Source organism: Electrona antarctica (assembly GCF_951216825.1).
Source record: "Electrona antarctica genome assembly, chromosome: 13".
NCBI classification, from domain to species: domain Eukaryota; kingdom Metazoa; phylum Chordata; class Actinopteri; order Myctophiformes; family Myctophidae; genus Electrona; species Electrona antarctica.
In genome coordinates, this window is record NC_136794.1 from 13,391,231 (window position 1) to 13,403,559 (window position 12,329).

Genomic DNA, 12,329 nt, shown 5'->3' on the forward strand with positions numbered 1-12,329 from the left:
TTTATTCTTAATTACTGCTCAAGGGACAGGGGTTGGTTGGTTGGTTGGTAATGAGAACCACTGTATGCTTTGCTCCGTATCACCAAAGGAGGGCACCCTATTGTATTTTTACATTATCATTCTCTCCATCATTATCATCATATCAAGCCCCGGTCAGAGAGAGAACTGATCCATTTTGCATCAAATGAAATATACATGTGTTTTCTGATGACGAGCGCTCCTCTTTGTTTTCTCTTGTTGGTACTGATAGGCTAATTATCAGTCTGAGGGGAGGTTAGCTGTAAATTATTAAGTGCCACTCACCTGAGAAGTCTGCTCTCTTGGCTCCAGATAACCTTTCAAAGCTGCTGCCCACCTTCAGCAATGAAGCATAGCAAGCAAGTCAATTGTGGATTTTCTGTGTGATGTGAAATTCTTTTAACGGACTGGTGGTGCAAGAGTTCCTGGTCATACACACAACTGTGGTGAGTAACAAGACTCGGGTATCTCATCTTTATAACAGCTGTTTTCAGGAAAATGTTATGCAACAGTGAGACCAGAGTGCAAGGCTTGTATGTCAACATGTAGGCCTAGGCCTAATATTTAACCAATTATAGCAAGTTCATAAATTCATCAATTAAGACACGATTCAGTCTGGTGCGACATGCAGGATGTTGTTGTGAAGTGTGCCTCCTTGTAGTCAAGTAAGCTGAAAGTGGTGTCAGGTTCATCATGCCCTAACTACACTGCACTGCGTCCTTAGTTGTAAATTAACCCTTTGTTTGTAACAATGGCTATAGCCGTCCTGCCTTATAATTCCGGTATATATATTAGTTCATGGGCTTTTGGTTATTACCACAGTAGGCCTAGTAGTATACTGTCCTCACACTAATAATGAATAATGTGTTATTTGCAGCATACACTGGATAAATATTTCATGCATAAAATGGAGACAAAGCGATTGAGGAAAGATGTCCAGGCTCTTCTGTGAGTTGATGATTAAGTCAAAAAGATTGTTTGAAAATAATATTTGTATGATTTGTCTTTATAGGCTAAGACTAAGTAAGTGTACTCTACTCATGCACCTATATTGCTGTTTGAACAGGGATAACTACATTGGACAGAAAATGCGAGAGAATGCTTTTGATCCCAAAGGGAAGGAGACGTCAACAGTGCTGGATGACCTGGTGAGAAGTCAGGAGCTGAATTCATTTGTAGATGGTTATGACTTATGAGGCCATCAATTCACCTTTTCTCCTCATTCATTCATTCAAGGAGGAATAAGTAGAGCTTACATTTGACAGTGACTTCTAATGCGTGTTCTACACAGAAAATAGCAGATTGGTTATTTAAATCAGGCTTAAAACGACTTTGTACATTTATATTGAATATTTTTGGACAATGGCCCATTGGTCTTAAGAATTTCCTGCAGATATTTGTGTGTCTGTTTATAATGTCTGTTTTTTTATAGGCTCATTATGACCTTGCCATTGGTATTGCTCTTTGGTGGTTGGGTAAGCATGAAGGGCAAGACATGCTGGACAGACACATTATGTAAGTTACTTACTAGCAGCCCAAAACATGTTAAAACTTCTAAAAATGTTTTTCAAAATGGTAATGAAATGTCTGTCCCCTATGCTTCCACAGTAGAGCAGCAAGTGGCTTTGGAAGTGAGCAGTACCCCAACCACCTAGAGAGAGAAGCTATGATCCTGTCCTCCTTTGCAGGGATCATCCTGGTAAGTAATTTACTTAATGTAATGCAATTTATTAATTTAACGTTTAATTTAACTAGGTAGTTCCATAATCCATTGTGATCAAAGATCTATTTTAAAGAGAGACCAGGTCAATAAATTGTTTGTCTGCAAATCAAGTTATCCATGGACTAATCCGAGTTCCCAGAATATGGACCAAGTCATCCTTTGATCCTTGTGTGACCTGGGCAGTGGGCACTAAGGCCCGGAAACAGAGCCAGACTACGCCACTCTGGGAAGTTCACCCAGAGAATATATGATAATACACAATACAGATTGCAAGCCCACTGGGCGGCGATAAGAAGAGGAGCAGAGACGTGTATACAGTTCCAGTTTAAAGTGCATATTGTTTTATTTAATAAATCAAGGCAGAATTAGATGCTTAATTCACTAGAAAAAGAGGGTCAGGTTAACGCCACCAAAGAGCACACACCTCAAAGAACACACTAGTCACTCGCACTGCAAGACAAGACAAAAGAGACACACACACACACACACGGTTTCACAATAAAATGCAAGCTAAAGTAACATGCACTATACTAGATAGAAAACCCCAAGACAGCCTATACCATGTGACCCGCCAAAAGAGACACACACACACGGTTTCACAATAAAATGCAAGCTAAAGTAACATGCACTATACTAGATAGAAAACCCCAAGACAGCCTATACCATGTGACCCGCCAAAAGAGACACACACACACACACACACACACACGGTTTCATAATAAAATGCAAGCTAAAGTAACATGCACTATACTAGATAGAAAACCCCAAGACAGCCTATACCATGTGACCCGCCAAAAGAGACACACACACACACACACACACACACACACACGGTTTCATAATAAAATGCAAGCTAAAGTAACATGCACTATACTAGATAGAAAACCCCAAGACAGCCTATACCATGTGACCCGCCAAAAGAGACACACACACACGCCCGCCACGCACAGCTCCTATTAATTAGCCTGATGATGAGGGGGGCGTGGCGTTGCTAGGGGCAACCTGTCAAGTTCAACCCACTACACTTGGTTCATGGATGACTTGATTGACTAAATTGTTTGACCAAATTAACTTGTGTTTACTTTGTTGTTGTTGTTTCTTGTTTCTCTGTATATCTGATCTTGTACAGCACTTTGGTTGACCTCTGGTCTTTGTAAATGTGCTCTAGAAATAAAGTTTGATTTGATGGATAGATGTCAGGCTGGTTGCCAAAAACAAGTGTTTCCAATCTCTGGAATTATCAGGGATAGGATCCATTTTGAGTTTTAAAGACAACAAAATCATATTGCTTTCATTTCTTCTCCCCTTGACCTTTGTTTTTTGTCTTTCTTTCTTTTTAGCATGCCATAAGCAAAAAACACTCAAAATTATACTGAACAGAACACGGATGCTAGATTTTTAATCAACGAGGAGAAGAGAAAATATTACTTTCTGTTTTACCCCAAATTTGAACGCTGGTCTCCTGCACCACATTTTTACCACTGAGCTAAAATGTGAGCTCTGGCAGGTATGATTATACATGTATTGCCCCTCTAACCTTCACACTTGTTCTTCTAGAATGGCCTACCGGTGAAGGAAATCCTATCTCTCTATAGATGCAAACCATCTGCTTCACACCCCAACCAGCATTCCAAGGTACACTGTAAAAATGTGTGAATTAACTTCTACTGTATATCAGTCAGAGTTGAGCTCATAGTACTTGATAGTACAATCCCTTCGATTAATCAGCCCTTAGTATTGAGTGGGGCAGGGGTAAATGATTCACTGTACTGGTCTTCAGGTGGGAACCCTCCATCATTGGTGTTTCGTTGATAGGCCTATACGACACCTCCACTGGGCTCAACGGCGACACCTGTCGTCCCAGGTGTGCCCCATTCTGCTTTTACCTCTGGTCATTTTGCAGCCTATTTGGGGACGGGTCCTTTCTCATGATCCACAGCCAGCTGCTGCACTTGTTCTGTCTCGGCTGCTATGTCAGAGTACTTCAGTCATTTGCATTCATATGCTTCACCAACTGCAGCCTCCCACAGTACAGTTAGTTCTAATGAATAGCGACTTCTGTGAGGTTGATTCACAAGATCAGGTCCGGCCTGAGGTTAGTTGTAATGATCTCGGCGGAAATATGAGTTTCTGGTCTAAATCAACCTGCATCCTCCAGTTCCAGGCACAGGCAGTGTCTAGGAGGGTCGCTTCCACTCTTGCAGATGGCTTTGCTGGGAGTTGTCCTGCTCTTACTTACAGAAGGGGTGGTGTTTGAGTCTCTATAGGGCTAGGCATTGAGGGAGATAGGGCATTGTTGGTTGCTGGTTTAGGTTCTTGGGCGTGTGTGGAACATCGTAGGTGGCTGTGGTTAAGCTGAGTTTGCTTCCTTCCATCTCCCAAGATCCTTCCATGTGTACAGTACTTGGAGAAAGGTGTTCAAATCCATGTGAGGACTCTATATGAGCGAAGTACAAATGGCTATCTTCTTTTTTTTTTAATCTTTTTTTTTTGTGGCTTTCGCCTTTATTTTATATTTGTTATGGAGGGACAGTAGGCTGACAGGAAATGGGGAGAGAGATGGGGGGGTGACATGCAGTAAAGGCCGTCGGGATCGGGAGTCGAACCCGCGGCACACTGCCAGACTGGATTACCAGCACAAATGGCTATCTTAAAGGCTTTTAAATCACAATACTTTGGTTTATCAGCGGCTTCAGTTCATGATATTCATAATTTTGCTACACAGTAAAACTCTCTATGTTCAATTTACTATTTTAACCTTGATGTCCTATTTTGTAATAGGACATACTATGAAAGATTTTGACATGATTTTGGTTTCTCCCCTAGAGCGCCATTGTGCATCCCTTTACTTTATCCTACCACCCATTTGCCATGCTTGGCTCTTACAAGGCTGTCGACCACTCCAAGAAACACAGTAAGTTGTGTAAAAGAAACCATCAATTTATCTTTAGCTGTCGGGCAGAAACCTCTTATCTCCATATTCTAACCTTTTGCAAATGAATGCCCTACTTGATCATACTACAGCGTTACACAAATGAATGCCCTACTTGATCATACTACAGCGTTACACAAATGAATGCCCTACTTGATCATACTACAGCGTTACACAAATGAATGCCCTACTTGATCATACTACAGCGTTACACAAATGAATGCCCTACTTGATCATACTTGCCCTACTTGATCATACTACAGCGTTACACAAAAGCATCACATGTAGCCCATCCACAAGCTCGAACCGTGGTGCGAAACGACGTGTTTTGAACATGTCTATCTGCTACTTTGTCGTTTATTTGAATCATAAAAAGTAACGGTTTTGGAAATACGATTTGAGGTTTCCACCCAACTGTGACAACAAGCATGTTAAAATATGTTAGAATGTCAACCAATACATTTGTCCCCCTCAGTTCTCCACAGGTGACTAGGTTAACACTCTGTTTGGCCCCCATCCAACCAAGATCTTAGAAAAATATCTCTATTCTATAATGCCTAGGAATGACCAAGCCTGTTTTGCTTATAATGTTGACTATAATCTGCCAACTCATTTTGTTTGGTCTTATATGTGTTATTACAATCACATCATTGTACTGTAACTGTACTCTAGGGCTTTAGAAACCACTAATGATCCAGTATAGGCATGACTATAATAAATTATGCTATGACATTATCTATAAGGGGTTATAAACCGCTTTAGATTTGTATTATTTAATATTTGTCTTTCATGACTAATTGCTACAGCTGACCAGTGTGAAAATAACGTTTTCATACACCAAGAATATAGCCACTTGTGTGTTTTGTTGGACAACAAAAAGTCCCTTGAACATCAAACATCAACTGTTGATGCATTTTTTTTGTAGCTCTGGTCCATACATGTTTTGATGGTATGACACATAGACATTCTTAAAGCACTGTGTATTACCATCTAGGCCTTTATATACAATAGTTGTGCACAGTATATGAACATGACATGAGCCTCATATTTGTCTTATTTTCTTACAGGTCAGAAATTGAAGCGGTGGCTCTCTGAGAAAGAAAAGGCCAGCGCCCCTGCTGGACGTAATGCCCCAGTGCAGTCTTCATCCTCATCATCATCTCAATCCTTCCTCAGTGTGAGCAGTAGAACTACTTTAGATTTGAAGGGTCTCTCCCCTTTTTCATAGCGGCTGTAAAGATCAGATACCATTAACTGTTAATGTGTTATAAAATGTACATTGTCTGGTAGGTGAAGGATATAGTGAATAGGAGATATTGGTCTTAGCTATGGAAATAAATGGATGTTGTTATAAGAGCCTGATGACATGGGTGGATCTGTTGTCAGTGGTCTGAAATGTTATGTAAAGCCTCTACTGCCACCTTGTGTTGCTCACACAAAACACATCTTTATTCCCACACTATCTCACTCACAGGACAGTGGCGATTGCCATGACAACGTAACAGACCACTACCTGGGTTCTCAAGAGTCTCTGCAGGATTGAAGATATGATCTGTATACTCCCTCAGCAAGTACTATGATTATGCCACCACGCAGGGAAGTTGTAACCCATTCCAATGGTGCAACACCCCATTCATTGTCTTTAACATTTATTTTCAGCCATCTTGGTTGTATTCACGTAATGCTGAAGATATATGAAAGTGAAGCAACCTTCGGTTTCATATTCAATAGTCAATATTTCATATTAATATTAGTTGGACACAGCTGTTTCTAAAGTTTCAATGTGGAATGTTATACCATGATAAGATAGTTTGGCAATGTTGGTGTGGTAATCAAGTATAATTTATCCTTTAAATGTATGGGCGAGTTTGGTAAAAAGAGAAGTGACGATTGTGAGTCTCATATGTTTGATGATGGTCATTGTCATATGGACTGATGTCCATTAATGCGATGATTGTTGATGGATACAGTGCTAGTTCCTCTCTAGTTGTTTGCCAACACGTCCCAGACTCTTCTCCCTTCTGGCTCCCAAACTATGGATTGAACTCCCCATATTGCAATTAGAACTGAAGACTCACTCCCAAGCTTCCCCCGTAGCACTTGTCCTAGCCTCGTAGACCTTGCAGGCTAAAAATGTAATTAAGATAGCATGTTACGTAGACAGACGTGTTTATAGTTTCAATGTACAGATTGTTTATTTTATTTTGATATTCTACTGATAGACTGATGATAGGTTCTTGGTTTACTTATGATCCTAGATGACCATTTCTATGCATTTGATGTCTTGTCCTTGCTTACTGTAAGTCGCTCATTAGAGCATTACTGCTAAATTGTTAGTATATTTGTTTCCCACCCTTTCTCTTTCAACAAGCAGTTAAAGGAGAATTCCATGCTAGAAGGCTTTCTTACCTTTATTTGTAGTTGTTGCGTCCCCACCAAAGAGGTCCAGGTGTTATTTTGTGCAAAAGCGCATTATTGGCTATTTCCCCTACCATAAGCCCTCAATGAATTGCATTGAATTGCATTGAATTGAATGGGGCTATGGGGTGTATTTCCATCACTCAAAAATCAATATTTTTTGTATATATCCTCTCTTCATAATGTAAATAGTATCCCGAGCGGCACACTTTACTACTTATTTCGATGGAAATAAGCGAATTAGCACAAAAACCCAAACCCCATTGAGGGCTTATATTAGGGGAAATAGCCAATAATGCACTTTTGCACAAAATAACACCTGGACCTCTTTGGTGGGGACGTAACAACTACAAATAAAGGTAAGACAGCCTTCTAGCATAGAATTCTCCTTTAAAGACAATGTTGTTTTGTGATGACTTCTGACTTTTCATGTGGAAAGATTCATCTCAATTTGATGGATTAGTGGATAAAATGTACCTCAGTCTCTCTCTCTCTCTCTGATGTCCATATCAATAAAAAGGGCATTGTGTGATAGTAATGTGCGTACTCAGACTTTAGCACTGATGAATCAGGGTTTTAACTCTATGGCCAGGATCAAGACTTTTGGCAGCAGGACCAGAAATCCCTGGTCATTCAAATAACAAATAGAGTGGGAAATACCAACCCTTTGATTGAGGTTTATATAGAGTGGCTCTGGGTCTGCATTGTGAGACCACTATTTTCCATCACGAACTGGCTCCAGCACTCTTTGCAGGATGACTAGCAAGGTAAGACAATTCTTAGATTTTGTGTTTCTCTGTATCTGTTAGGCTACCTCATGTCTCATAAGACAGTCTAAACATAGCTGGAAGAACCCTGCAACATTTAACCCCAAATGTATCTATGCAGGACATACAGTAATAACGTACATTATGTCAATTGTGTTGTGATCTTTCTGAACATGCCTGTGATATCACAAATTAATATAGCTGATGAATATTTCATAAACCTTAAACTAGGCTAGACTAGGTGACATCCAGAGCTCAACTATATTGAGTGTCGCAAACCACTCCAACAACCAGCTTTGTCTGTATCTATGTTTGTGTACCTGTGTACGTGTCCGTGCACAGGTGAGCATGGTTACCATGGTCACTGACATTACGTCAGACCACAGCTGATCAGGCTATATAAGACCTTGCACCACTCAGTTCACACGGGTGTGATTTTTTCACAACATTAGGCTGGGACTGTGTGTGTGTGTGTGTGTGTGTGTGACGTGTGTGTGTGTGTGTATGTGTGTGTGTGTGTGTGTGTGTGTGTGTGTGTGTGTGTGTGTGTGTGATTCTTTCTACAATGCAAGGTGTTCTAAGACTAAACAAATCTGATATAACAGAGGCACTGTTATACTTGATTTACACTGCACAGATCAATATCTTTGATTAATATAAAATTATTATTGTTTCATACATTCATCGTTTGCTGCTTCCCTCTGTTTGCCTGCACATAGATCACCTTCTTTGAGGACCGGAACTTCCAAGGCCGCTCCTATGAGTGTGACGCGGACTGCCCTGACATGCACCCCCATTTCAGCCGATGCAACTCCATCCGGGTGGAGAGTGGCTGCTGGGTGCTGTATGAGAGACCCAACTACACCGGCTACCAGTATGTCCTGACCAGGGGAGAGTACCCGGAGTACCAACACTGGATGGGTTACAATGACTCCATTCGCTCCTGTCGTACCTTCTCCTATGTGAGTCTCCTATGTGATGTGTACCTTCACACTTAGGGTTCTACGGAAACTGCTGTACATTTAAGTCTGGGATATTACTACTACTACTACTACTACTGATTCTAATAATACTAATAATAATAACAATAATAACAATAATAATGACACATCTAAAAATGGCTGTTTAGATGTGTCTAATGACTATGTTATCAGCCATTTGGCTGTGTTATCAGTAGTTATCTGAAATTCCAATTGTAAATTGCCAGTCTGAGGAAAGATCACAGACCTTTTATGTCCAATACCGTTACTTTTCAGGAGAAATAATGTTTGTGAACCAATGTAGTAGTTATTTTTCTTCACAAGCTCTTGTTAATACTTCTCATTAGTTAAATATTGGTTAAATATTTATGGCCTGATTATATATATCCTATGTTAAACTATCTGAGTTGTTGTACACTTAAACAAATAAACAATTTTTTTTTAAATACTGAAAATAGCAGGTCTAAAAAGAATAAATAAAGAGCAACAATTTGCTTTATATAGTAGCCTACCAATCAAAATGTGGTTCTTTACTGCTTTGTGCCTCACAGACCAGCGAAGGGCCGTATCGCATGCGGATCTATGAGCGTCCCAACTTCCAAGGTCAGATGATGGAGTTCAGCGACGACTGTGAGTCTGTTCAGGACCAGTTCCCCACCCGTGACATCTTCTCCTGCAACATCCTGGAGGGCTACTGGACCCTGTATGAACGCCCCAACTACCGCGGGCAGCAGTATTTCATGAGGCCCGGCGAGTACCGCAAGTTCAGTGACTGGGGAGCCACCTGCGCCACCACTGGATCCTTCCGTAGAATCACGGAATTTTAATCACTGAATTGGATTGTGTATCAGAATTAATTTAATTAGACATCTTGTCTAATTAAAACACCTTCTGCCTCCTTGAAAAGCACATTCAAGCAGGCAGTAGCCTGTTGATAAAAGAATGTGCCTTTCTACATAACATGATGTAAAACGAGACAGTAATGTCTGATTTTGGCCATGCAAAAGGGATTGACCTGAATATGGAATGATTTTAAAGTGATTTTAATAAATGGATCAAGTGTAAACTTTTTGTCTTTTTGTGAATAAACATTTTGGTGTTGATTGAATTCAGTTGACTGGTTTATGAAGACTGTGAGTTAGAAATAGTCACACCAGACAAAATAGTAAAACTAGCAAATGCTATTCTTTTGTTCCATTCTATCCTTCCATTCCTCGTCATTTGATAGTGTTTATTATTATTATTCCTTTAATGTTCATAGATTTATAGTCTAAGTCCTGGTCCATGTTTTACTCATTGATAGTTTAGTGTCACAATTGTGGGACACAAGTTGTGGGAAACAATTCCATTACGTTTTTTTAAATGTCCCTATTCCGAAAAAAGGGACTACAAAAAAATACCAGAATTATTTGAATTATTATGTAACAGTTAAACAGTATTACAAGCAGCTTTAGTAAACTCCTATTCACTCACCCACATATGTATTATGTTTAAAGGTGCTAAAGAATTAGATGAATATCATGAATGATTGAAAAAGGAACGCACAATAGTTGTTCATGTATATTTATAATAATTGATTGAAATTCACTTTCATATTCAACACAAGATGAATGACAATGCCCCTGTGACGCTGCGCTTTCTAGCACCTGTCAATGCTGTGGTTCTTGCTGGAAGCTGAATTGTGCCTGTGCTGGTAAACTATGTCAACAGGATTGGGAAGACTTCTGTAATGTTTCTGCTGACAGCAGGCCTGATTTGAATACCTACACATTCAGTTGGTATCCCCAGCCGGAACTATATATAAACGTAACCTCTATCTCGTTGGCAAACGCATAGTGCGCAGCTCAACCAGGCAGCAACCATGATGGGAAAGGTTTGTGTTTAAACCAGCAAAGACACCATACTATAACTTTATTTCTCACATTGTTGTCAAATGTGTCTTTTTATCCTGAGTGTTGGACAAAATAGATTAAATTGTGGCCTGTATTTGCTTGTCTGCTAAATGTGAACCACTGCTTTTCCCCTCCATCAGATCATTTTCTACGAGGACAAGAACTTTGGCGGCCGTCACCATGAGTGCATGAGTGACTGTGCTGACCTGCACTCCATGTTTAACCGCTGCCAGTCCATCAGGGTGGAGAGTGGCATGTTCATGATCTATGACCGTTCTAACTACATGGGAAACCAGTACTTCATGAGGAAGGGAGAGTACGCCGACTACATGCGCATGATGGGCATGAGTGACTGTGTGAGGTCCTGCCGCATGATCCCCATGGTAGGTCCTACTATATGTCTTTGCTGTCGATTGGAGACCTATTTCCAAAACTGTTATTTTTCAGGAAATGGAAATTCTATGTCCAGAGAGAGAGAGAGAGAAATCTGTGTCCCATCAGATACAATGTAGTTATTATTTAGTCACTAGATCTTGTTAATACATAAATATTTATATAATTCCTATTTTGGGCATATAATTTTAGGTGAAGATCTTTCAAAAACCTTTGACATGTTCCGATAAGACAAGTTTTGAACTTATCGTCGACTTCCACTACTTCTGCGTGACATTGTCTTATGAAGTATAAAATAGGGCATTCATTTATGAAAGCACATTAAAATGGCTGCTCCATAACACATTGATCTTTAAGTCTTTCAAAACTAAAAGCAGCTACTGCAAGTGTTATTTTGTAACTCCTGAATTGATACCACTGTATGTGAAACTGTTTCTCATCTCAGAGAACAATGTTACATGGAGCACAGCAATTTTGTATGTGATAGTGAATTACACTATCATATTATGATATAATGAAGTACACATTTGAAGTGAGACGTTTAGGAGAGTAGAAGTTGCATACCACCAAAATGCATATGTATTTCCAAGTAAAGATGCATTATTGTCCGAGACAACAAAGTGATTTCTATGTCATTGTCACAAAATACCATTGTTCACCTAACAACTGTTTGAACCTATTGTCTCTGTCCCCATTTAGCACCGTGGTAACTACAAGATGCGTCTGTATGACCGTTTCGACATGGGAGGTCAGATGAGTGAGCTGAACGATGACTGCCCCGACCTCATGGGACGCTTCAACATGTCTGACTTCAACTCCTGCAATGTGATGGATGGTCACTGGCTGATGTATGAGCAGCCACACTACAGGGGCCGTCACTTTTACATGAGGCCCGGCGAGTACAGGAGGTACAGCGACTGGGGAGGCATGAGCCCCAGGATTGGATCCATCAGACGCATCATGGATCTCTAAAGACAGCAACGTGCTTGTGAAATGTCTCCTCTTTGCCTTGTCACACACGCTGAATAAAATGGCGTCAGTGCTCAAGTGTTTTCAGTTTTGTTCTTGCTCTCTGCTATTGCAGGGCACATTTTCTGGTGTAGATATAATGGGATCGGGGCCTGGCTTCCTAGCCCTGATCAGCGCCTTCAATAAAATACTAGCAGCATTGACACTAAACACGCCCAAGACTCAAGCGTTATCTAT

General features: G+C 40.3%; 2 protein-coding genes across 6 annotated transcripts; both read left to right on the forward strand.

The window, feature by feature from the left end:
- The first annotated feature begins 338 nt into the window (after nucleotides 1–338).
- On the forward strand, nucleotides 339–9,717 carry LOC306935925 (gamma-crystallin M2-like). Of its 5 annotated transcripts, XM_079519284.1 has the most exons (10): nucleotides 339–464; nucleotides 896–966; nucleotides 1,085–1,166; nucleotides 1,451–1,533; nucleotides 1,627–1,717; nucleotides 3,299–3,376; nucleotides 4,568–4,655; nucleotides 5,741–5,850; nucleotides 6,148–6,244; nucleotides 8,578–8,669. In XM_079519284.1, the coding sequence occupies exons 2-9, from the start codon at nucleotides 917–919 to the stop codon at nucleotides 6,214–6,216; spliced, it is 651 nt and encodes a 216-aa protein (XP_079375410.1). In that variant the 5' UTR covers nucleotides 339–464; nucleotides 896–916; the 3' UTR covers nucleotides 6,217–6,244; nucleotides 8,578–8,669. The 5 variants fall into 5 exon arrangements, with proteins under 5 accessions (XP_079375410.1, XP_079375409.1, XP_079375411.1 ...); XM_079519283.1 differs by lacking the exon at nucleotides 8,578–8,669 and having other exon boundaries at nucleotides 6,148–7,626; XM_079519285.1 differs by lacking the exon at nucleotides 8,578–8,669 and having other exon boundaries at nucleotides 6,153–7,626.
- A 982-nt stretch (nucleotides 9,718–10,699) lies between these two features.
- On the forward strand, nucleotides 10,700–12,095 carry LOC306934843 (gamma-crystallin M3-like; the record flags this gene model as incomplete). Its single annotated transcript, XM_079517652.1, has 3 exons — nucleotides 10,700–10,711; nucleotides 10,871–11,113; nucleotides 11,823–12,095. 3 exons carry the CDS (start codon nucleotides 10,700–10,702, stop codon nucleotides 12,093–12,095), a joined length of 528 nt encoding a protein of 175 aa, XP_079373778.1.
- Between the last annotated feature and the right edge of the window lie 234 nt (nucleotides 12,096–12,329).

Coding starts and splice junctions, on each gene's coding strand:
- LOC306935925 (XM_079519284.1), top strand. CDS start 917: ATGCATAAAATGGAGACAAAGCGATTGAGGAAAGATGTCCAGGCTCTT. Junction 967..1,084: donor AAAGATGTCCAGGCTCTTCT/GTGAGTTGATGA, acceptor CTGTTTGAACAG/GGATAACTACATTGGACAGA. Junction 1,534..1,626: donor ATGCTGGACAGACACATTAT/GTAAGTTACTTA, acceptor ATGCTTCCACAG/TAGAGCAGCAAGTGGCTTTG.